Here is a 24943-nt window from a genome sequence, read left to right as displayed (position 1 = left end):
GGGTGGGAGGCAGGGGGCAGGCAGGGCTCTGGCGAGCAGCAACACCAGCCCCAGCCTGGCGCATGGGGCAGGCAGGGTTTGGGTGAGCAGCGACGCCAGCCCCATGCAGGGAGGGGGGCCCGGGCGAGCAGCTCGGGCCAACCCCACGCGGTGTCGCCTTTTCCCTTTGGGAAATATGGTGGCCCTAATCTTGGCCAGACCTTGGGGAAGCCCAGGTAGGTAAAACCATTAGGGTCCGAGAGAGGTAGAACTGAGCCTATGGATGGCATTGCCCCCCAACCTGTCCCACCGTCTCCCCCAGGGCCTCACCTGTCTGACTGTGTGGGTGCACAGGGGTGTGTGTGTGTAAGAACTGTGCTAGGCCACAAGCCTTTGCTGTGCTCCGGGACACCTTGCAGCCTTTGCCCCAAACTTTGCTGCCCTGAAACTATGCTCCCCACCCCCATGCTCTGCTGAGCTCCCTGCTCCCGCCCCATTCCCTGCCCCAACCCACGCCCCCCCCATGGCTTCCTGCCCTGGGTCTGCTGCCCTTACGCCCCATCCTGCCCACAAGCCACGCTGCACCCCTCTTCCATGCTACGCTCCCCCCCAGGCCATCCTGCCCCCCGTCCTCTGCTGCACCCCCAGGCCCTGCTGCCCCTCTGTCTCCATTGCCCCACGACCTGCCGCACCCCCAGGCCCTGCTGCCCCTTTCGCCCTATTGCCCCCCGTCCTCTGCTGCCCCCCCAGACCCTGCTGCCCCTCTGTCTCTACTGCCCCACGCCCTGCCCCACCCCCAGGCCATCCTGCCCCTTTCGCCCTATTGCCCCCCGTCCTCTGCTGCCCCTCTGTCTCTGTTGCCCCACGACCTGCCGCACCCCCAGGCCATCCTGCCCCCCCCGGGCCCTGCTGCCCCGTCTCTATTGCCCCATCCCGTCCTACCCCGCCCCCCGGCTGCCCCCTCTGTCTCTGTTGCCCCGCCCCGGGCCCGCAGGGGTTAACCCCCGGGCCCGCCCCGCCGCTGACGCGGTTTCCGGGGGGGGGGAGCCCCGGGGCTGGCACCGCGGCCGCTTTATCCGGAGCGGAGCCGCGCGGCCGCCTCCCTCGGCCGGCCCCGCCATGGTGGTGCTGACGGGCCGGGAGGCTGGAGGCGGGCGGGCCCCAGAGGAGCCCTACCTGTGAGTGGGGCGGGGGTCCCCGGGCCCCCCCCATCCGTCCCTGCTGGGGGGGGGCAGCCCGGGGGTTCCCCCGTCAGTCCCTGGGGGGGGCCCTGCCGGGGGCGGCAGCCCGGGGGGTTCCCCCGTCAGTCCCTGGGGGGGGGCAGCCCGGGGGGTTCCCCCGTCCGTCCCTGGGGGGGGGCCCTGGCTGGGGGGGCAGCCCGGGGGGTTCCCCCGTCTGTCCCTGGGGGGGGGCCTGGCTGGGGGGGCAGCCCCGGGGGGTTCCCCCGTCTGTCCCTGGGGGGGGGCCTGGCTGGGGGGGCAGCCCCGGGGGGTTCCCCCGTCCGTCCCTGGGGGGGGGCCTGGCTGGGGGGGCAGCCCGGGGGGTTCCCCCGTCCGTCCCTGGGGGGGGGCCTGGCTGGGGGGGCAGCCCGGGGGGTTCCCCCGTCTGTCCCTGGGGGGGGGCCTGGCTGGGGGGGCAGCCCGGGGGGTTCCCCCGTCCGTCCCTGGGGGGGGCCCTGGCTGGGGGGCAGCCCGGGGGGTTCCCCCGTCCGTCCCTGGGGGGGCCCTGCCGGGGAGGGCAGCCCCGGGGGGTTCCCTCGTCTGTCCCTGTGGGGCTCCCTTCCCCAGGGATCCATATACAGGAGAACTCTTCCCCTTCTCGGTGCAGCCAGAGTGGGGGTTCTCTGTCCCCCAGGGAGATCCCGAGCCCCCTTCCCTGGGAGGGGGGGGCAGCCTGGGGGCGGGTTCTCTCTCCACACAGGGGAGATCTCCTTTTCCCCGGGGGGGGGGTGTCCCTGTCTACACAGGGGAGATCATCCCACCTTTCAGGGTGGGGGTTCTGGGGGTTGTTTCCCTCCCACATAGGAGAGATCCCCTCTCTCGGCCCCCCAACCCCAGGGAGGGAGGGGCTCAGTCCCCACACCTGGTCAGATTCCCCCTCTCTGAGGGTGGGGGCATCACTCTCCCTAGTGGTGATAAATTTTAGTATCCTTCACCCTTCTCTGGTACCATATTACCCCACCCCTTGTAAGCCCCAAGGGGGGCAGACAGAAAAGAGGAACTGCCCCCACCCCCAGGCGGGTGAACCTGAATGGCTCCAGTCTTCTGGTCTCAAGGCTGTGCGCCCCACAGCACTGTGGCCCAATCCTGCACCCCATGGGGACTGAGCCCAGGCCGCACGTTACTGAGCCTCTGGTGGATGTCAGTCATTTTGCTTAATGCCCAGTTGACAGGTGCTCAGATCTACAGAGAAGAGGGTGTCCTGATACCCTATAGAGACTGGAACAGCCAATGGTTTCCTCTGCCTCATTTCCCCCTACAAGGAGACCTTGGTCCCATACAGGTCTAGGGCCTCTGCTTCACCGGGCACAGGTGCTAAGGCCACTCCCTCCCCCCCCTTCTGTCTTGGTGACACCCAGAAAGTCATTACTCTTGTTTCCTCCTCCCTTCCGATCATCCGACCAGGGAATGCAAATACCTTTCACCTTGCTCTGGGTAGGGCTCCTTGAAGCGCCAAAGGGCCGGTGATCCAGCTATCTGCCTCTGTGATGCAGGACAGCCTTGAAAGTGTTAGGCCTTGTAGAATTTGCTCCAGTTTAAGTTAATTTGAGGCAAATTCCTCTGGAGAAGCTTTTTTTTTTTTTTTGTTCAGTTCCCAGTTGATTTTAAGCTAAACTGAAACAAGCTGCCTGGCTTAAACTGGGATAAGTGTTCACACAGCCTTTTGCACCGGTTTAAGTACATTGGTTTCAAGTAACACCTGGAATAAAACCGGTGCAACTGTCTCATATAGACAACCCTGAGACCTCCTGCCTGTGGGATTCCCCAGCCCAGTGCTTCCCTGCTTTGCACTGAATGTAGCAGTCCTAGGTGGGTATTCTGTCCCCAACCAGGATGGTTGCATAACATGTTCATATGGAAACAGTGTAAATGACACCACAGTCTGTCTAGTTTAGGGCTTGTCTGCACTCTGGGGGTTATAGGACCATAGCGTCTGTGCTAGGGGGTGAGGTCAGCACAGCTGTGGCTATGTATTTCTGTGGTCCAGGGGTTTAGATGTGTATTTCTGTGGCCCCCGTTCCCATAGTATCGAAGACTTAATGTATTTACTCGGGCAACACCCCTGAGTGGTAGAGAAGGATTCTCTATTTTAGAGAGGAAACTGAAGCACATAGCAACCAAGAGACTTGCCTGAGGTGTGTCAGAGCTGGGAATTGAACCCAGGTCTCCTGAGTTCCAGAGTTCAGTGCTCTAATCACTAAACAATCCTTCCTCTCCACAGTCTAAGGCGAAGGAGAATCAGACCTCAGGCTGTCCACCAGAGCTGGTTTTAGATCCTGGGGTCTCGACCTGGGAGTTGGAAATGAACCTTGGGTGTTGTAACTACCCTGTGATTTGTCAGGGCTAGATTGTGGGGAAGGTCCCAGAAAGCTCCTGTTGTAGAGGGGGATCACAAGTATGGATAAGGCTGAAACTAGCTGAGTTAGATGAATCTCAGGAAATGGTAACATGTTTTATACCATGAGACCTTTTGTTTTCTATTCTTAGTTAACAGCAGGCTGGAAGCATTGGGTGTATAAGGGACACAGGGTTATTACTCGGATAATTAACTAATTATTGTTTGCACTCTGCATTTATAGCACCTTTCATCCAAGGTCACCAAATACTTTATGGAGTTAAGTTTCAGAGTAGCAGCCGTGTTAGTCTGTATTCGCAAAAAGAAAAGGAGTACTTGTGGCACCTTAGAGACTAACAAATTTATTTGCATCCAATGAAGTGAGCTGTAGCTCACGAAAGCTTATGCTCAAATAAATTTGTTAGTCTTTAAGGTGCCACAAGTACTCCTTTTCTTTTTATGGAGTTAAGTTAGCATCATCGTCCACCTCTTACATGAGAGCGAAGCTGGACATTGAGAGGGGGCATGAGTTGGCCCTGGGGTCACACGGAGTCCCTGTCTCTCTGCATTTAGTGTGCAGAGCTACTGACTCCCCATGCTCCTTGTTCTGCCTGTTGGGTGTCCGGGGCTCAGACCTGCCTCCATGGGCATGTTGGGGAAACTGAGTCTGCCACTGTCATCTGCTGAAATGACCAATTTCATGTTGGAGGCTCCTGTTAGAAATGGCCCCAGGACCGTCTTGTCCCTTTGGTCCTGGCTATGGGGATCAGCCACAGTTAGCTGGTGCAGGCTAAAATGGGTAAAACCCTGGTTACCAGCAGGGCTCTAGAGATCCTATCTGTCTGGAAGCCATGTTGTACTCGGGGGTTATAGTCCATATAGGATGGCTTTCTAGAAGGAGGATGCTGTCCATACTGGATAGGGAAGCCCTGCTCCCATGGCTATTGTCCTAGCATGAACAGCGATCTTCCTTGGGACTGATGCATGAGGCTTAATTCTGCAAACCCAGTTTCTAATGTGAGGGGCGTTCGGGACCATTCCAGCATATCCTGTTCATAAAGTAGTAAAGGCCAGAAACTGTTTGTTTACAGCTCTCCTGTAATGAAATCAGATGATTCCAATGATTTCCTCTAAACCTGCGGGGGGGGGGGGGGGCATTAAGGAACTGTTTTTGAGCTGTGATGCAGAAATCTGTGTCATTGTGAGGTTTGTGGCTTGCTTTAGCACTGGCTCAAAAACTATTTCAAATGGCTGGAAGTTTGGACTGTTTGTTGCTAGATGCTGGACTCTAGAGCAGTGACTTCAAGGTTGCACAAGTGTGCTGAGTGCTCTGCTCCCCACCCCTATTTTTAATCCAAACCCAGCCGGGGGGGGCGAAGGGTGGGAGATGAGAACGTGTTCGCTCTTAGAGTAAAAAGCAGTGATGGGTGAGATTTTACACGCTCTAGCAGCAATGCTGTCCATGCTGTGATGCTGAAGAACAGCGGCAGAGAGCGTCTCCGGGGAAAGCTGCTGGCACCGAGGCGATCTGTGTGGAGAAGGGCTCTTCAGGGCGGAGAAGAGTGGTAACAAGAACTAGCCCCCTTTCTAGGCCGCTGGTTGTGTAAGTGGAGAAAAGGATTGGAAGGCGCTGGCCAAGCAAGTGGTGGGGTTGGGACAACTAGGAAAAAGCAGCTTGGCTTCACGCTGCTGCCAGAAAAATGTTGCCATCTTTCTAAGATGTTGTGACCAGGCCGTGGCATGATGATGAGCCTGGTCTGCCTGTCGGAGTATCTGGGCAACCTGCTATTACTGACACGGGTTGAAAATGAAGGGCCTATTACTGAGGGGCTTGCGTGGTCGTGAGTCTCCAAGGCTGACAATGAATCTGTTACCATTTAAAAGCTGGCAGGGAGGGGGAAGATCGTAGATTCCCACATAGTATTAAACCGGTTGTCTGTCGCTCTGACAGGACCTTCAAAAGGCATGCCAGTCACCTTCTGGTGTGGATTTTTTCCTTCTTGAACTGTTTGGTAGCTACTACTAACACTTAGTTCACATATCCTGCTTTCCAGTCATCCCTTTCAAAGTAGGTCATTATCACCATTTGACAGGTAGGGGAAAACTGAGGCACGGGTGAAATGACTTGCCTAAGGTCAGCTGGCAAACCAGTGGCAGACCTGTGACTTGAACCCATGCCTCCTTAGTCCTAGTCCAGTGCCCTGTCTAGGCGATGCTGTCTTCGTAGTAGCTATGAGCTTAAGAACAGCTGGAGCTAGCAAGCTGTGCTGTGCGTTATCAGGGAGGAATAGCATCCTTCCAGTGGGATAAAGCATTCACCCCTAGGTTTACTGCTTCTTGAAATCTACCACTAAAGTCATGTGGGAAAGACTTGGATGAGGGCTGAATTGGCAGACTAGAACGAATGCTTTCAGGTACATTAAACCCTTCCAAGTGCCAGTCCGGAAGCAGAGATCAGAAGAAAGTGTTGATTCCTGACAGACAAGATGAACTGCAAAACCATAACTTCCAGCAGAACAGCCTCGGGGTAGATTTTCCACACTAATATCCTTCTAAGGAACAGGGTTAATCAATGACAGTGCAAAAGTGCTCCCCTTGCATAGAAATAGTCTCAGAGTAGGATGAAAAGCCTGCCAGCTTTCCTATAAGCATGGTGCTTTTTGCTAGGATACCAGGCAGAATGGCAAGAGCTAACCTGCTAGCACAAGGCAAATTAAACTTGGCACCAAAATCTTGGAACACGCCTTCTATGGTGAAACTTGCCTGTTTATTTCTAAAAACTTTTTTCCAGCTGAGGTAAGAGGGAAAAGTCCTCTTTATTTTTTTTCTTTGCCCTGCTATGGAGAACTGTGACTGCCTTAAGGTGTCATTAAAATTGGGGATTTCAGAACGTGCATTGTCTTGGATTTTTCCTCTTCTGCAAAATCCTCTTTAAGTCAAACAAATCTCAGATAATGCAACAGGCCCCTGGGCTACCAGGGCAGGTTTTGGTATTCTACATGGTACCACTTAATGGTTGAACAGTATAATACATAGAATATCAGGGTTGGAAGGGACCTCAGGAGGTCATCTAGTCTAACCCCCTGCTCAAAGCAGGACCAATCCCCAGTTTTTGCCCCAGATCCCTTAATGGCCCCCTCGAGGATTGAACTCACAACCCTGGGTTTAGCAAGCTATTTGGTACTAACTCTAGGCCTACAGGTTTTGAGACACTTGAATGAAACCTGTTGGCTCTGTGCACGTCAACTTTATGATGAGCCAGTTCAGCTATATGTGTGGGATGATTTTTTTTTTTTAAACCATGCTTATATCAGACACATCTGTGCAGGTTCTACTTCTCTTCTATAGCTACAGCACTGCGCAAGGTTCTCCATCTCCTTCTGTTTGTCGTCACGCCAATTTCCTGCTTCTATTTTGCAAGATCGTGTCTGACCCTCTGTCCCTGCCCCAGTTGGAAGGGGGGAGAGATTTTACAATAGAGATTCTCTCCCTGGCGTGGCCCTGCTTAAGAAAAAATCAGGACGTGGAGGCCAATTAAAAACCTTGCCTTCCACCCCTTCCTGTGTGCTGTTTGCAATTGGTAACCTGCCAGCACAACCCTCCCATCTTCCAGATGGTGAGGGGAGCTGTGCCAATGCCCCCATTTATGTAATGCACATTTCATGAGGGGGGATGTGTAATGGGGCCCCAGACTGGCAGTATTCAGTGGAGCCAGGCAATACTCCTGGGGCTACAGCGGAGGGGCCTTTTCCTCTTTCTGAATAAGTACATGAGGAGGGTTAAACCATCCATCTATGTTATTGACCTCAAGCTGCCACTGAAGCACGACTCTTAGAGCTAAAGTACCAGACCTCCACAATAGAGGTGACTTCTGTGGAAGGTTCCCAATGTTCCCCTTGCCTGGTCTTCCCCAGTGAATTATATGCCAGTCACTGGGAAGTGTGACTGATCAAACTCACCTGTTTGTAAAAAGAAAAGGAGTATGTGTGGCACCTTAGAGACTAACCAGTTTATTTGAGCATGAGCCTTCGTGAGCTACAGCTCACTTCATCGAATGCATAACACGGCTGTTACTCTGTCACCTGTTTGTGGAATTCTTAGCCAGTATTAGTTACAGTAGCATGGCGCATCCAGACACATAGTGAGAGACAGCCCATGTCCCAAGGAGTTTACAATCTAAACAGGAAAGATGAAGGATTCTAATACCCTTTTACTGATGTGGAAATTGAGGCACAGAGAGACTAAGTGTCTTGCCCAAAACCACACAGGAAATTGGTGGCAGAGCCAGGCTTTGAGCCTAGATCTCCTGAATCCCAATCCGATGCCTTAAATGTGAGGCCACTCTTCCTTATGCACTATGGAATTAGCATGATCCAGATAGCAGTTGCTTTGATTGAAGGACCCCGAGGTCTCTTCCTTCTGAGTAGTCAGACTTCAGGAGTCAGACAGGACACTCCCTGCATTACAATTTCATTCTTTTTAAAGAATATCTGGGATTATTAGAAACTTAATTTGTTTTTGGTGTTTTTTTGGTTGTCATTTATGCCATTTACTCTTTACACCAAACGTAGCCTGCAGTGACCGTCGCTGGGAGTCTCTGGCGTGGTCTCAGACCCTAGCACAATGCTGCTTGTGTTTGGATTCTCAGGCTGGCTGGAGCAGGTTTAAATCTTAAATAAAGTTGAGTCATGAATTGTAAATTGCTCTTTACAACCTGTGCACAGTTGGGCTGTGACTTACTCATCAAATCGCCATCTCAAAGTACAGTAAGACCTCAGAGTTACGAACACCTCGGGAATGGAGGTTGTTCGTAACTCTGAACAAAACGTTCTGGTTCTTTCAAAAGGTTACAATTCAACACTGACTTAATACAGCTTTGAAACTTTACTATGCAGAAGAAAAATGCTGCTTTTGACCAGCGGTTCTCAACTGCAGGTCTGTGGCCCCCTGGGGGTCCATGAGCCCTTTCGGGGGGCTGTGGGGCCCCACTGCTGAAACCCTGAGCCCCAGCACCCCCCCGTGGGGCTGAAACTGGGAGCGGTGTGTAGCTGAAGCCCCATCCCTGGCGCCCCCATGGGGCTGAAGCTGGGGACAGCACGGGGCTGGAACTCTGAGCTCTCCTTCCCCCCTCTCCCCTGAAGCCGGGAGCAGCGTGGGGCTGAAACCCTGAGCCCATGGGCAGAATTGAGGGGACATGAGGGTGTTGCCCCCCCAAACTGCAGTGCCTTACCCACAGTGGGGCAGTCCTGGGGGCAGCTCCACGCCCCCAACCTCCTCCTCCTTCAGCGCCCTCCCTCAGGCCAGATCCTAGGAGGGAAGCCAGAGCCAGACAGTGAAGGGCAGCTGCTCCTGTGGCTGGTGGTGCTATGGAGTGGGGAGCCCTGGCATTCCCCCGTCTGTTGCTGGGGCCTGGGGTTGCGGCTGCTTCTCAGCTCCCAGTCCCTCATGCAGCCAATCAGAGCTACCCAGGTGGGGAGCCGGCTCCGGGGCTGGCAGAGCCCTCGGGGAGCAGCCACCAGCACATAGCCCCAGACAGGTGGGTGCCACCTGCTGAGGTGAGTCGGGGTGGGGGTGGCGCTCCCTTCCTGGGACCGTGCGGTGCGGAGCTGGCCTGAGCCCTGCCGGCCTTTGCCCCCCTCCCCGCCAAATAGTCAAACTATACATATGCCCAATGGCCCCACCCTTGGCCTGGAGCCCTGAATTTTTCCCTCCCCACTCCCCAGCCCTGCTGAGCCCTGGAGTTTTTATAGCATGTTGAGGGGGGCCTCAGAACAAAAAGGGTTGAGAACCCCTGCTTTTAACCGTCTTAATTTAAATGGAACAAACACAGAAACAGTTTCCTTAACTTGTCAAGTCTTTTTTTTTTTTAAACTTTCCCTTCATTTTTTTAGTAGTTTACATTTAAAATAGTACAGTGCTGTATTTTGCTTTGCTGCCTGATTGCGTACTTCCAGTTCCAAACGAGGTGTGTGGTTCACCGGTCAGTTCGTAACGCCGGGTGTTTGTAACTCTGAGGTTCTACTGTACCTGGGATGTTATAAATAATACAAACAAAATGAAACCATTAGCCAGGGGCCCCAGCGTACAGCTTAAACTGGGCAGACAAAATAGTCCCAGAAAGGGATTGGCAAGGAGAGATCTCAGTGGATCAAAGCTGGGTTAGTTGGAGTTCAGTAACACCCAAACAAGGGCCATGTGAGAGACCATCACTGCCCCAAAGAGTTTAGGGTGGAATCCTGGATCCACTGACGTCCATAGCAAAAAACTCCTGTTGACTTCAGTGGGTGCAGCATTTTCACAGTCTAAATAGGCAAGACAGACGAAGGGTGGGAGGGGGGACCAGGGTGGTGGCTTGCCCAAGGTCACATAGTGAGTCAGTGGCAGAGCCAGGAATTGAATAATCCTTTTTTTATGCATTGCTTCACATCAGTAGATCTCAAAGTGCCTTACGCAGGAAGACCACCATTTTACAGGTGCAGAAACTGAGGCACATATCTGATGTGACTCCTGCAGCAGGCCAATGGCGGAGCCTAGGTGTAAAACCCAGGTCTCCTGACTCCCAGTCCAGTGCTCTATCCACTAGTTCAGAGAATAGGCCTCAAAGGCAGCTTCAGGGACTCTCCTGGCTCTATTGCAGGAAGGTAGTCCTAGAACCAAGGGGGTTCCTGCCCTTGGCCTGATTCGGATGAGGATGAGTAAAAAGACGACTGCCGGATACCTTGGAGAGACGTGGGGGAGAGACGATCTCCGATCTGCAGTACTCCAGGCTGAGGATATAGATTTAAAGTGAGCATGAACTTTGGCCCCAAGCACCATAATGTTGTGACTCACCTGGCTGATGCTGCGTGGGTGCCCTTGTGATCATCCCCAGGTGCAAGGAAGGCCCCCCTTGGTCTGAAGAGCAGGACCTCAATGACACAAAGCTGGGTGTAGTAACTGGAGGAAACAGCATTGGAGGGGGTGGGGGTGGGAGTACTGGCCGTCCTCTGCTCCTGTAAGCTTGCAAACTAGTCTCTGTTTAAAGAGACAATTGAAATGTAGTTAGTTTCAAACAATTAAAAAAAAAGTTTCAGCCCCCCCGGTCCTTCTGCTAGTTTTGTTTTGTTTTTGTTTTTTTTACAGCTGTGCAATTTTCTAATTTTTTTTAAATGTTTGTCTCCTGTTGCTGTGTGGAAACCCACACAAACCAAAGGGGAAACAAACAGTGAAACTGATTGCGCACAGTGTGCTGCCAGATGTACAGAGATATTGAGGGGGTGGGGTGGGGGGTGGGGAATAGGGAAATGTCTTAAATTATGTTGATCTTGGGTGTTAATTGTAACAGTTGCAGGTTTTAAAAATAATCCGATGGAAAGTTTTGTGCTCTTAAAGAAAAACAGTCAACTTAAATCTTCAGTGAACGCCTCTTAAATTCATGCTTGGGTTTAATATTTATCAAGAGGTTCAGCTAGACCAGGGGTAGTCAGTAGATGGACTGTGGGCCAAATCTGGACTGCCAGATGCTTTAGAACAGACCCTGAAATCTTTTTATTTACTTGCTATGATCATTATTTTGTTGTTCTCTCTGGGGTCTGGACCTTGACTATACCTTGACCAAGAAATCTGGACCTTGACAAAAAATAACTACCTCAGAGCTAGACCGTGTCTGTATCTGTGCATAATATAAAAACCCTGGCCTTGAAAATGGATTTATATGATCAATAAAAGCAAAGCAGCCTGTAGTGTGTGAATACATCAAAGCTGGGTCTTTTTCTTTCGCTGTTTGGGTGCTTAATTGCAATAATGCTTGTTATTGGCAAACAGCCCAGGTAGATGTAGATGGAATCATTTTGCTCTGTATCAAAGAGGGCAGTAGCAAGTGAGTATCTCATTCATTTATCAGTTGTGTTCACTTTGAAGGTCAAGTAGTTCTGTTTCCCTGCTCGGCCTTTTATACACTAATTTCGGGTTGCTCTGCAGGCAAGGTATTCAGCTTGTAGTTTTATCTCTAAATGGGTTTCCTGTACTTTCCAGATGTGCACGCTTTCTCTTGTGACTTTTCTATAGGGGTTAGGATAACGTTGCCACCAACAGAGTTACCACCTCAGAGTTACAAACACCAACGTTACAAACCGACCCGTCAACCACACACCTCGTTTGGAACTGGAAGTGCGCAATCAGGTGGGAGCAGCAGAGATACACAAAAAGAGCAGAGACAGTACAGTACGGTGTTAAATGTAAACTAAAAATAAGGGAAAGTTTAAAAAAAAATTTTTTTGGCAAGGTGAGGAAACTGTTTCTGTGTTTGTTTCATTTAAATTAAGATGGTTAAAAGCAGCATTTTTCTTCTGCAGAGTAAAGTTTCAAAGCCGTATTAAGTCAATGTTCAGTTGTAACCTTTTGAAAGAACAACCATAATGTTTTGTTCAGGGTTATGAACCACCTCCACTCCCATTTTAGATCGGGGGAGAAAATCTGGGATCTTGGGTTCTGTTCCTAGCTCTGCTTCGTGAAATTGGACAAATCACATACGACTTGTGTGTTTAGACAAGGGCTACCGCTTTAACTACAGTGATACAGTTCAAGCTGCACAGCCTTGGCGTGGACACAGTTATACCAGTATAAAGGTGCCTTATACCAGCATAGCTTATTCCCTTCCCTGACAGGAACAACATATACTGGTATAAGGCATCTTGATACAGCAACACTAGGGCTTTTGTCCAGGTATAACTATTTTGGTGAAAAATGATACCCCAACCAAAATGGTTATGCCAGTGCAAAACTTCCAGAGCTGGCCTAAAGTGCTCTATGTGGCTGGGTTTTTTTAAATCTCTCAAGTTGAGACCGTAGTACTTAACTTTTCTAAAGTGCTTTGAGATCCTTGCCTAAGTGCAGAGGGTCAGCGGCTATGGTTGATGCCCCCTGGAATGTTGCTAGAAGAAGTGTAAGTCAGGGTTTGATGTAGTCACCCCTTACTGGAGGGAGCTGTCTCACTTCATCCACGCTCATGCATCGCACCAGGGAACATTGAGAAATCACCAAGCCCAAGTCTCCTTTCATGCTTACATAAATCCCAGTTGAATTCCTCTAGATTTGCACTGGTGTAGCAGAACAAAACATGTCGCTCTGGGGATCGCTCCCCTGGCTGGTTGTGGAGGCTTGCCTGCCCAGGTCTAGCCCCCATATGAGCACATTCTCTAACCCGGCATCTGAGTGCGCTCATTGCTCTGTTTTAATAACAGAGTCTATGGGTGTCTGAGAATCTGGGCCGCCAGATGGAATTTGTCTTCATTCTGCCGAGAACCAGACTGTCTATTTACTTGCATGTTGGTAGTGTTAATTAAGCATCAAATCTTGTTGTTACTACATGGCCACTGAAGCAATCTAATCAAGTTGGGTTTTGAAGCCTGAAGAACGGAGGTGGTTGTTTTGGGAGTCTTTTAACTGTGACGTCGGGTGAACTTGTCATTGACTGGCACAAAGCCTGATGAGAATAGGTGTTATCTGGGCTTTCCTCTGCTGGGCTTCTCCTCTGCTTAGCTCTGCTGATGCATCTCAGTCCTGACCTCTACCCCCGCCCTGGGTTCCCCATTCAGAGCTCTCGTGCTGGCCCACAGTCCTGACCTGCAGGCCCACTGCTATTCCAGCCCTGGGCTCCCCAGACACAGCTGATCCGATCCTCAAGGCTGCCCTGCAGTCCCCTCTTCTTACTATTCCTGTCCTAGGTCCCCAGAACCTTTCAGCTGGGCCAGCCTGTGGTGGTCTCAGGATCTGAACAGAGCCCTTGGCAGGTGACACCTCTCACCGTGTGTTCTCTGTGCCTCTGTAGGAGGATTGAAGACTGCCTGCCTCCTCTGGGGAGCTCCCCATCCAAGAGGTTCTCCCCCTCCAAACGGAAGCAGTACTACGTTAACCAGGCCATCCGCAACTCCGACCTCATCCCAAAGGCCAAGGGGCGCAAGAGCCTTCAGAGGCTGGAGAACAGTAAGGAGCAAGCCCTTTTGTGCTTCATGCAGCCTCTTCCCCCTAAGCACTAAGCAGTCTCTTACCCCTGGGGTAGTCCGGTCTGTTTCCTTGGGAGCTGCTTGCAGCATGAGGGATGGCTCATGGTGAGTGAGGCTGGTGGAATCCGGCCCTGCCCGCACTTGCTCATCGCCAGGCTGTGTGCCAGGTACATAACTGAGATAGCTTGAAGCTAGTCACTGCAGAGGTGACTGCGCGGAGCCCTCTGGACAAACAGGCCAAGGCTTTCATAGGTGTCAAGTGCCTTTTGGGGTGGTGGGGTTGGGTACTCAACTTGAGAACTTTTAAAGAGGCCTGACTTCCAGAAGTGCTGAGCATCCACCCTGTGAAACCCAGCTCCATTTAAGGTGTGTCAGATTGCATGGTCACCTGTGCAAACCTTGGCCAATGTGCTGCTGCTGATTTAAAATGTCCCCTAATATATTTCCCTCTGATCTCCGCCCCTCTGTCTTCAGACTCCGCCCCTCCTGATGTATTTTCCTGTAGATTTTGCCCCTCTGTTTAATGACTTCCAAGGCGCTATCTTGACTAGTCAGCTAGCGATGGGTTTGCATGATGCGGTGGTGTGAAGCTGATCCAGTTCTGCCCAGCTGTGGAGTGAGTGATCTTACCTGATGTGAGATCTGGTGGGGAGTAATGGGATGAAACTGAGGAAATCTCAGGAGAGGACAAGTTCAGAGTGGTCTGAGCTGTTCGAGGGAAGAACAGTCTCCCAGAGGACATGGTGGAGGCTCCAAACCTGGTTGGGACAGCTCCGGGAAATGTACTGTAGGGAACAATCCCGTATTGGGATTTGATGACTTTGAGTCTGTCATGTTGAATGTTTTGATCCTTGATTTGGGAGGATGGGAAGGGGCTAAAAACAATTCCTGCTTATGTTTCCAGTGCAGGGCATGGCTCCTGGGTAGCTCTCCTTCCCCATTCCCCTTCTTTGTCCTGCCCAGCCCTAGCTCTGGTGCAGGTGTGTCTCTTGCTTTGTGTCAGCATTAGATCCCCAGGCTGGGACTCAAGCTGGAGTCACTCCCAATAATCAGAAACCCTCTTGCTGAGAGCCGCTCTGCCTGGAGCTTCCGCTCCTTGTTTCTAAAGGGTTCTGTTTCCTAGCTCGGTACCTGATGACTCTGCTGGAGCGGGACGAATGTGGGAATGATGATGGAGAACTCACTCACTCTGCTGCCCCAAGCATCTTCACAGAGGCCTGCAACAACGAGACGTACATGGAGGTAGGTGTCGCGGGTGATCGTACCCGCTTCAGGCTCACGCTGGGAAACCTGGGCATAAAGTGTCCAGTAACAGTAACGCTTGGACCTCAGATCCTTGCTGTTCCTGCCAAGGCGCTGTAGGAACATTGGCTAACACTCAGCCTCCCGGTGCTGTAAGGAGGTGACTTGGCCAGGACTGCGCAGTGAGTCTGTGTCGGAGCCAGGAACAACACTTAGGAGCTCCTGGTTCCCAGCCTTGAGCTCAGCCCACTAGTCCATGCTGCCAGGGGGTCTAGCTGGTCGGAAAGTGATGAAGACTGGGTCCTCAAGGTTCTTTTAACCTCCCTGAAGCACTTCCATCCTGCCCTTCCCAGGGCACCTCATGGGCTCCTGAGTGGGGCGGGAGCCTTCGCTTCATATGCAATTAGCAAGCGCGTCTGAGAGCCAAGTGCTGGCATGCAAATTAAGCACAATTCCTCATGCACCCTCCTTTGCCTTGGGCTGTGCGACTTCTCCAGGCAAAGCTGGCACGCGTGGAAAGATTGGTGCTCCCTTGGCTTTCAGGGGTCTTCCGTTTACTTGGGCTTCCTGTGGCTGGAGCAAGGCTCCGTATCCTCCCTCAAAAGCAGCGGAAATCCCTACCAGGAGACCTTTGGGCCAGACAATTGCAAACTCCTCTGCCTGGGGGAAGAGCTGTGATGTGCCTTCTCAGGCTTCCCTTGGGCAGGGGCCTTGGAGATGATCTCTAAAGTCCAAGCTCCTGGCTGTCCTATGACAGGTCTATCCTGGGGTGATCACTGGAGTATTTATAGATGGGGATGGGAGGCCATGTCTTCATGCACACTGGAGTCTCTTTTCTGTCCAGAAACAGCCTCCAGCTGATGGGACGGCAGGAGGGGGTGGGTTGACGTTGCAACAGCTAAGAAGCCAATTCCCTGGTCTATTTTTGGGGGTCAAAGGGTGGGAGGCAAGTTCCCTGGGGTGATGTAGACAGTGTGGCACATTGCCAAGCTCCCCGTCCATGGGCCCGTCGCAGCTGCAGGCGCGGCCTGTGCCAGGAAACCCTCAAGAGCCTGCACAATGAGCTGAACGGGGGGGGCTCGCCCCAGCAAAACCGTTAGCTAGCTAACGCAATGGCTTCCTCCGTTAAGGCAGTGAAATTGAGAGAGCTGTGAAGAAACTCAGCGTTTTAATGCTTGCTATTGACTCGCCCAGTCAGTGATGGTTTCTGTCTGCCTTCCTGCCCCCTGGGGCTGTATGACAAGCAGATGCTGCAGGGGCATCATTTGAGAAGCTCACTTAATAGAGGGCAGCTTTTGTTGGTCTCTCATCCCGGGGAAGCTAGAATCATTCCTCTGTGAGGAGATTAAATGGGTAATTAACTGGGGAAGGACTTCAGTGGCCAGGGCTTGGAGTAGGACGTCGTAATGAGCTGTTATGCCCACCACCTGCTTCACTGACTTAACCGCCCGGGATGCCCATTCATACCAGGTGCCTTGGGAGGGAGCGTGTCCTGCGAGGAACATTCTTCAGCGTCTCCAGCCCTGGCATTTGAGACCTTCCCCAGGTGTGTGAGGCAGCCAATATGCGGGTGACGGCTGGAAACAAAAACAGCTGGTAGAACGTTGCTGTCCATGCTCTGCCTGGTGAATGGTCACACCAGGTAAAGCCTTGGTGTGCCCAGCAAGTTGCCCGAGTTCATAATGGAACTTGCGGTGTTTTAGTGGCACTGCATCCCAACATGCAACGCTCCATCTAGGTCTGCAGAGACCATCTCTCCTGCACGGTGAAAACCACCTTCTGCTCCCTTGTCGGTGTTTTTCTGGTCTGTAGTCGGACCAAGCTTTAAAAATCATGTGGCAGGCTAATGTCCTGACTTGGAGGCTGCCTGTGGATGGAGCAGAGATACTGAGGCTTTGTGCATAGGAGCAAAAACTCCAGCGCCAAACTAGTTCCTGCTCAGGGTCTGGCTCAAAGGAGCTGTCAGTTTCAGGAAGTTCTCTATCAAAGCAAGCAGCACTTCCTGCTAAACGGGTGCTTGCTAAATCAAGGCTTGCCTCGTCTGGCCCTTCTCCATGCCACTTTTGACACTTGCAGCATCAGACAACTTGCTTCGTGCCTGATGTTTAACCCTGTGTGACCTGCAGTGCGCTGTCACTTCCATCAAAACAGGTCTCTTGCCAAACCTTCATCCTGCCGTTGGCTGGACAAGATGTAGCAATCTGCTTTGTAACAAGAAGTTTGGAAAGGTTTTCTTCTCTCTCCTATCTTAGATGTTTAGGCTTTTAACATTGCACGCGAACAGAGGCAGCTCCCAGGGGAGTGTCGGAAGGTGTAGCTGCGGACTCTGGGGTTGGAGGTAGCGGGACTTGGTGAGTGGCGTTTCGTCTGTCTGAAGTCTGAGTGGTGATGAGGGGCAGGGCAGAGCTGAGCTAAGCAGGGAGACTTGGCATAAAGTCACTTGAGAGCCATGAATGGAGGCACCTAACAGGACAGTTGCAGAGGGAGTTGTGAGAGGCGCTCTCCCAGGTGCAGCTCTACATGCTATTTTTAGGTGGCCAGCGGTAAACACGTGGTGGTGACCTGCTACAGATGTCATGTTTTCTTTCCTGCCTGAAGCCGGAAGGGACTTCCTGGGCAAGTTGGTGGCTGTGCCGGAGGAGAAAATTCTTAGATTGGAGGGGCAAGTAGAGACGCTACTGAAAATCAGAAGCTCAGGAGCTCCTAGACAGCCAGGCTCAGGAAACATCAGTACTCCAGGTTCAAGGAAGAAAGGAGCTGGCCACCAAGCAGTGAGAGACCGAGCAATATGTAATCACCAGAGGCAAGAGGTCACAGTGGCATTCTACATAGCTGGGGATAGATGAGGATGGGCAAGCTTGGACCACCAGAGCAGAGGACCAAGAGGAATTCCATGCTGCTAAAAGTTGTCAATCAATGTCAGGTCCTTAACATGGAAACTGAAGAAAATCTCTCAAGATCCAGCAGGCCCCAAGGAATGGAGAGATGTACAGGACACGCGTGTGGATGGCAGCTTAGACCAACCTGTCAGAAAAATCAAGCTTGTCCACAAAGTTCTCCAAAGGTCTGAGGAAGACAGATTATCTTTGCTGGGGATTCAATGCTCAGAAGAATCAGAACAACATTTTGCAAGGGACGAGCAGAAACCAGAATGGTGTGCTGCCTTCCTGGAGCCAAGCCCTGAGATGTCTCTCTAAGGCTGGATCGGATTTGGAACTCTGTGGAAAAGGATCCATTGGTGCTGGTTCATAGAGGCACTCATGATACTGTGTTGTGAGAGATCTCACTGATAGAAGATGTCTTCAGGGAACTTGGAAGCGTGCTGAAGAAGAGGAGTGTCCAAGTGATCTTCTCAAAAATCCCAGAAACAAAGGAGAAGGCAAGGCAGAAGATGCTGGAAGTGAACTGCTGGTTAGGTAAATGGTGTATGGTTTTGTGGAACATTGGACCACCTTCTATTGGAAGAGGGGGCTGTATAGTTTGCATGGCCTCTATCTTGGTAGAAGAGGAGCTGATTTTCTTAGGCACAGGCTGGCTTGAATGGTCAGGAGGGCATTAAACTGCTAACAAACAGGGAGAGTAAAAAGGTGGGAAGATACAAGCATCATTTAGTACAGAATCAGGATGCCGAGGACAAAAATTAATCAAGGGACCAAAGGACATGAAGAGAAGAAATTATTTAATTGCCTGTACACCAATGCTAGGAGCCTGGGTAACAAACAAGAGGAATTGAAGTTGCTTATTCAGGAGCATACATTTGATCTAGATGGCATGACTGAAACCTTATGGGATGAGTCCCAGGAGTAGAATGTTAAAATCAATGGTTCTAATCTATTTAGGAAGGATCAAGAGGGCAAAAAAGGGAGAGTGCACTCTGTCAAAAATGGCATTACCTGTTTTTGAGTTGCTGATAACGTGGAAGAAAACGATGTTGAATGTTTATGGATCAGTGTCTAACAGATAAAGCACCAGATATGGTATTAGTTGGTGTTTGGTACAGATCACCAAATCACACTAGGGAGCAGGATGACCATCTCCTTATGCACCTCCCTATAACGTGTGTGTGTGTGTCGGGGAAAACTACGTGATCATGGGGGATTCAGTTTGAGTGACTCAAGCTGGATATCTCATGCTGTCAGTACTAAACCATCTGTGACATTTCTAATTATTATTGATAACCATTTCCTAACTCATAAAGTGTTGCATCCAGCTGGGGGGAATTCTACATTAGACCCCATCTTGACAGATCACAGAATTAAAAATTAATGGTAGCTTAAGTACAAGTGATCATGACTTGTTTAAAATGTGCAAACGGAATAAAGTCCAGACCATCAGTATATATATTTGGTGCTTTAAAAGATGCAGTTTCACAATGTGGAAGACAATTATGAGCCCAGTCATCTCCGAGGAAGAATTTAATAAAAAAAGAGTGAGTGATAATTGGAAATTGCTTAGAAAAATTTTACTAGATGCCCCAAAAGCCACAATCGAAGAAGGCTATATTGGTTAAAAACCCAGCTTGATTTAAAGGGGAGATGAAGGCAACTATAAAAAATTAAAAAATAAAATAAAAAATGAAAGGTTGATAGTAAAAAATATAAATCAGAAGCTAAGAATGGTAGAAAATTGATAAGAGAAGCAAAGGGACAAAAGGAGAAATATATGGCCAGCAGAATTAAGGACAATAAGAAGGAGTTGTTTAAGTATATTAGTAACAAAAAGAATCCTAACAATGATATTGGTTCATTATTAGATGGAACTGGTAGAATTGTCAATAATAAGGCAGAAGTGTTCAATAAATATTTCTGTTCTGTATTTGGGGGAGGGGGGTCCTCTCCTATCATAACACTCTTTCCATTCCACTTGTATCTCAAGAGGATGTTAAATAACAGCTACTAAAGTTAGGTATCTTAAAAATCAGCAGGTCCAGATAACTTGCATTCAAGAGTTTTAAAAGAGCTGGTGAGGAGCTCTCTGGACTGTTAATATTGATTTTTTTTTCAAAAAGTCTTGGAACACTGGGGAAGTTCCAGAAGACTAGAATATTTAAAAAGGGTAAATGGGATGACCTAGGTAATGATAGGCCTGTCAGTAGGATATCGATCCAGGGCAAGATAACGTAGCAGCTAATACAGGACTTGATTTATTAAAGAATTAAAGGAGGGTAGTATAACTAACGCCATTCAACATGGGTTTATGGAAGACAGATCCTCTCAAATTAACTTTTTTTTTTTTTTGAAATTACAAGTTTGGATGATAAAGGTAATAGTGTTGATGTAATACTTAGGCTTCTGTAAGACATTTGACTTAGTACTGCACTACATTTTGTTTAAAAAAAAGAAAACTAGAAAGATATCAAATTTAACACGGCACACATGAAGTGGATTAAAAGCTGGCTAACTGATAGATCTTAAAATGTAACTGTAAACTTTGAATCATGATTGAACAGGTGCATTTCTAGTAGGATTCTGCAGGGATCTGTTCTTGGTCCTGCGTGGTTTAACATTTTGATGAATAACCTGGAAGAAATTGTAAAATCCTCTCTGAACATTTGCAGGTGACACACAAATTGGGGGAGTGGTAAGTAATGAAGAGGACAGGTCACTGATACAGAGCAGTCTGAATAGCTTAGCAAGCTGGGCCCAAGCAAACAATATGCATTTTTAATATAGCTAAATGCAAAGGTATACATCTAGGAACAAAGAACGCAGGCCATATTTCCTGGACGGGGGACTCTCTCCTGGGAAGCAGGGACTCTGAGAAAGATTGTGGGGGGGATGTGGATAATCAGCTGAACGTGAGTTCCTCGTGCAACTCTATATCCAAAAGGGCTAATACCATCCTGGGATGCATAAAGAGGGGAGCAGAGATGTTAGTTTACCTCTGTATTTGGCACTGGTGCATCCTCTGCTGGAATGCTGTGTCCAGCTGTGGTGTCCCTAATTTTAGAAGAGCGTTGACAAGCTGGGGAGGGTTCAGAGAAGAGCCATGAGATGGATTAAAGGATTAGAAAACACGCTGTATAATGACAGGCTCCAGGAGCTCGATCCATTTAGCTGAACAAAGAGAAGATTCAAGGGTGACTTGATCCTCAGTCTATAAGTACCTACATGGGGATGTAACGGGGCACGACTCACCCCTGCGGCGCCTCCTGCTGGCTGTCTGGGAATTCTCTTTTTACCAGCTCAGGAGCACCCTCTGCTGGTGTCTCGCCATCGCTGGCCCCTGTGTCCCTCCCGGACACTGGTGCCCTTTTACCTGGGGTGCTGCCCCTCCAGGCAATACCCCACAGATCTGGGTCTCGTCTCCCCTCCCCAGGGAACCCCCCACCTTCTATCCCCACCTTACCGCAGCCTATGGACTACTGCCAGTCCCCATCTAGCCCCCTTTCACTGGGGTCAACTGCAGTCTGTATAAGCCAGTCGTCATAGGCAAGGGGGGTTTGGACCCGCTGCCTCTGCCTACCCTTGGGCTGCCCTGTTGCAACCCCAGTACCCTCTTTTAGGTCGTCTGCCAGGCCTGCAGCCTGGGGCTTTTCCAGTCTGGAGCCTCCCAGCTCCTCTGGCCTTCCCCAGCACTACCTCACCTCAGGTACCCTGGTACGCTCCCCAGCAGCGAGGCCCATCTCCCTCCACAGCTAGAGGAGACTGTGTGTGCTCCTGGCCCACTGTCCTCTTATAAGGGCCAGCTGCCGCCTGACTGGCGCATGGCCCCCAGCTGAGGCTGCTTCTCCCAATCAGCCCCGCTTTTCCTTCCCTGCCACAGCCCTCTCCCTGGGCTGTTTTAAGCCTTTTAAGGCAGGAGCAGGTGACCACCCTGCTACAGGGGAACAAATATTTAATAATGGGCTCTTCAAGCTAGCAGAGAAAAGTGTAACAGGATCCACTGGCTGGAAGTTGAAGCTAGACACATTCAGACTGGAAATGAGGTGTAAATTTTTAATGGTGAGAATAATTAATTGTTGGAACAGTTTACCCAGGATTGTGGTGGATTTTTTACCATTGACAATTTTTAAATCAAGACGAGATGTTTTTCTAAAAGCTCTGCTCTAGGAGTTATTTTCGGGGAGTTCTCTGGCCTGTGTTATACAGTAGGTCAGACTAGATGATAACAATGGTTCCTTCTGGCCTTGGAATCTGACCAATAGAATAGAGCATCACCTTGCTCGTGTGTGCTTTTTAAGGCAGAGAAAGCTGATCTCTCCCCAGCTTATCTAAGATCCAGGGGCAGGGCTGGTGTTGTGAGTGCAGGACTGAAACCAGTAATAAACCCAGTATGCCTGTAGCCTTTTATGATCAAAGTGTGGTGTGGGTTAGAAAGACTAATTAGCCTTTAGCTCTGAGATCAGTTGGATTTCATAAATGGCACCATCATTTCAGCACTCATCACATTCATTTAAAAAACCCATTAATACGTTGGGTCCAAAAAAGACAGCAAACCTGCATTTTCTGCCCCCGAAACAATCTGGTGATCAGTGAACCGCTTGACCCAGACAGATGCATCTTGCGGAGAGTCCTAGAATATTCCAGGGGCCAGAGGAGCAAAGTCCAAAGCCCGTTCTGAGAATATCCTGCCACAGGTTCCAGCGCTTTCAGCCCCAGGAGCTGACAGCAAAACCTCCTGGAGGGGGATCACTGCCACACCAGGGCCATGCAGAACTTCTTGGATCAGAACTAACACCTTGAGCTGCTCCCAGAATGAATAAGTATCAAGTTCAGAGCCCTGGTGTTACGAGCTTCAAACTCTGATCCAGTATCTCTGGTGCGAACTCAGGCATTGTTACAAGGGCAGGGCTAGGCAGGCAAGGCTCTTCCTGTCAAGTAGTCTGTTCATCTCTGTTCCTTGCAGGCTGTGGATTTTCTAGGCTGCCCGAGGACTTCACTGAACAGATTGGCCCCATCTGACAAGCTCCAAGGACTGGGGGGGTTGGCTAGAGAGGCCGTAATTTATCCAAGTTTCAGGTGGTGCCAGGAGACTACGGCGTTGCATGTACCTGGAGTGGCCGAGTTCTGGTGACTGAATTGGAGTCCCCTGCACACGTCTACACTGAAATTGTGGTGTGACTTCCCTTCGCAGATCTGGAATGACTTCATGAACCGGTCTGGGGAGGAACAGGAGCGGGTCCTGCTCTACCTAGAGGAAGAGGCCAAGAAGAAGCACAAGAGGAAGCTCCCTGTTAAAGCAGAGGACACGTGGAAAGGTACCGAGAGGGGAAGGAAAGGCTGGACAGGGGTGACTTTGAATCTTGAAGTGGGTGTTACGTTCCCGGGCATCACCTTGCTGCCCCACTGCACCCTGCTCACATTTTCTCCTACATCACTCTGTGCCAGAGAAGCGCGACAACCTGCCCTCTCTGCTAAAAGAATCAGCAGGGACCTAGTTAATATTGAGCCTCCGTTTATCAGGTATGTCTGCCCGGACCCCACAGAGGTGAGAGGGGGCAGGTCATGCCACCCGGAGCTATGGGGGTAAGTTCATCCCTGTGCTGGCGCTGAGGCTGGTTCAGGACAGGGGGGAAGCAACTTGTGTCTCCCTGATTCCAGGCGTACGGGGCTTGCAGCTGCAGGGAATCACTGGGGTGACTGGCACAGCGTGCCTCTTCCTGTTCCAGATCCCTCTTGGCCAAGCTGCCCTCGGCATGCCCCTCCACTGGTGGGGAAGGTTGCTGCCTCTTGTGCCCTTCACATGCTAAGAAGAGAAGATGCCTGGCTGACATCCCCACTGGGGCAGAGTTATGGTGACTTGTGCACCTTGTTTGAGGAGTGCGACCTTCACTCTGCATTTGCCTGGTTTCTCCAACATTCATTCAAGTCCCTGGCTTGTGGCTACAGCTGTCTCATCCCTGAACAACACTGGGAATGCCGATTCTTTAAATCTGTTTCTTTGTTTCCTCCAGAGCATCCTGCTTACACGCCGAAAGAATGTTTCCAGCGCATCAGCCGCCGGCTTCGCACCACGCTGAGACGAGGCAGGATCCCCATGGTGAGACCCTGTCACGTCATTGGTCTGGTGACTGTCCAGGTGCCGGAAGCTCCCATCTAGAACTAGAAGTTTCCTATAGGGTCGGTAACCCACATGCCCCTTCTATCCAGTGGGTGGAGCCAAGGCTTGTTCTGACTCTTCCTGATGCGGCTGCAGCTTGCTACACGAGGGTATCTCTACGCTGCAGCTGGCGGTGTGATTTGCAGCTCATGTTCATGTACTTGCACTAGCTTCAATCTGGCCAGCTCGCTAAAAAGAGCAGTGAGGACGCGGTGGTGCCAGCCGCACAAGCAAGCAAGTATCCGGGGGGTGAGGTGGGCTTGCGCAGCCCAAGCCGCCCTGGCCTCGCTGCTATTTTTTGCAAGCTCGTTAGCTTAAGGCCAGCACAGGTACGTCACGAGCTGCAGATTGTGGATGCTGAAGATGCTGCAGTTGACACAGGAAGCTTGGGTTGAAGTTTCCACCCAGTACAGTTCATGGGAATCAGGTGTCGAAATCGCAGTGCACAGGGTGTGACCAGAGAAGTCTAGTCAGCTCAAGAACAGAGTGGCTCAGAGATTTTGGGAGTGGGGCAGGAGGGAAATGGAGCCTGTAATCTGTAGGTTGTGGGTTTTCAATGTGATCCGGGTCAGTAAGGACTGAATTCTTGTCATCTGCTGGCTGTTCAGTCCCTGGGGGCGGGGGCTAGAGGGTCGAGTGTCTCTAGGTCTCCAGCTAGCTCCTGGTGTGTCCACATCACACAAATCACAGCTGCCCTCCCTTTATTAATAAACTTCGGCGGGGGAAAACCAAGGAACCAGTGGGGCACTGAGACAGCGCCAGCCTCCTCCATAGAGGCGGCCTCTCCACGTTGGGTTGAGGGGCGCTGGCAGGCCGCTGCGGGGAAGCTTGCTCTGCCCCAGCCTGTGCTGTTCCTATTCCGGAGACGGAGGATTTATCCCTCCAGGGCATCTGACGCCTTAGCCCTGGTTCGCGCCAGAGGATGAAGTTGTCTCTGCGAGAGTTTGATGATCAAACATGAAGAAAGAAGGGAGCAAGGTCTGTAGGAAGGAGGTGGAGAAGGGAATGACATGAAGGATCCACAAGGGTATCTAGACTTTACCAGCTGGGTACACGCTCCCATCATGCACCTCCACTGATGGGAGGAAGACATTACGCTTGATCTGGTATGACCAGGCACATCGGTAGGCATACACTGACAA

General features: G+C 50.9%; 1 protein-coding gene across 2 annotated transcripts in view; it reads left to right on the top strand.

The window, feature by feature from the left end:
* The first annotated feature begins 1011 nt into the window (after positions 1-1011).
* R3HDM4 (R3H domain containing 4) overlaps positions 1012-24943 on the top strand; it is a 31677-nt gene continuing 7745 nt past the window's right edge. For both annotated transcript variants that reach the window (XM_075123187.1, XM_048830781.2), the window contains exons 1-5: positions 1012-1157; positions 13343-13497; positions 14641-14759; positions 22836-22959; positions 23656-23741. In XM_075123187.1, the coding sequence (XP_074979288.1) occupies positions 1099-1157; positions 13343-13497; positions 14641-14759; positions 22836-22959; positions 23656-23741 (543 nt within the window). In that variant the 5' untranslated portion in view covers positions 1012-1098. The remainder of the gene's footprint in view (positions 1158-13342; positions 13498-14640; positions 14760-22835; positions 22960-23655; positions 23742-24943) is intronic.

Source organism: Caretta caretta, chromosome 25 (assembly GCF_965140235.1).
Source record: "Caretta caretta isolate rCarCar2 chromosome 25, rCarCar1.hap1, whole genome shotgun sequence".
Classification (NCBI taxonomy): domain Eukaryota; kingdom Metazoa; phylum Chordata; order Testudines; family Cheloniidae; genus Caretta; species Caretta caretta.
The sequence above is the reverse complement of the archived record's forward strand: the minus strand, read 5'-3'. Positions and strand labels throughout refer to the sequence as shown.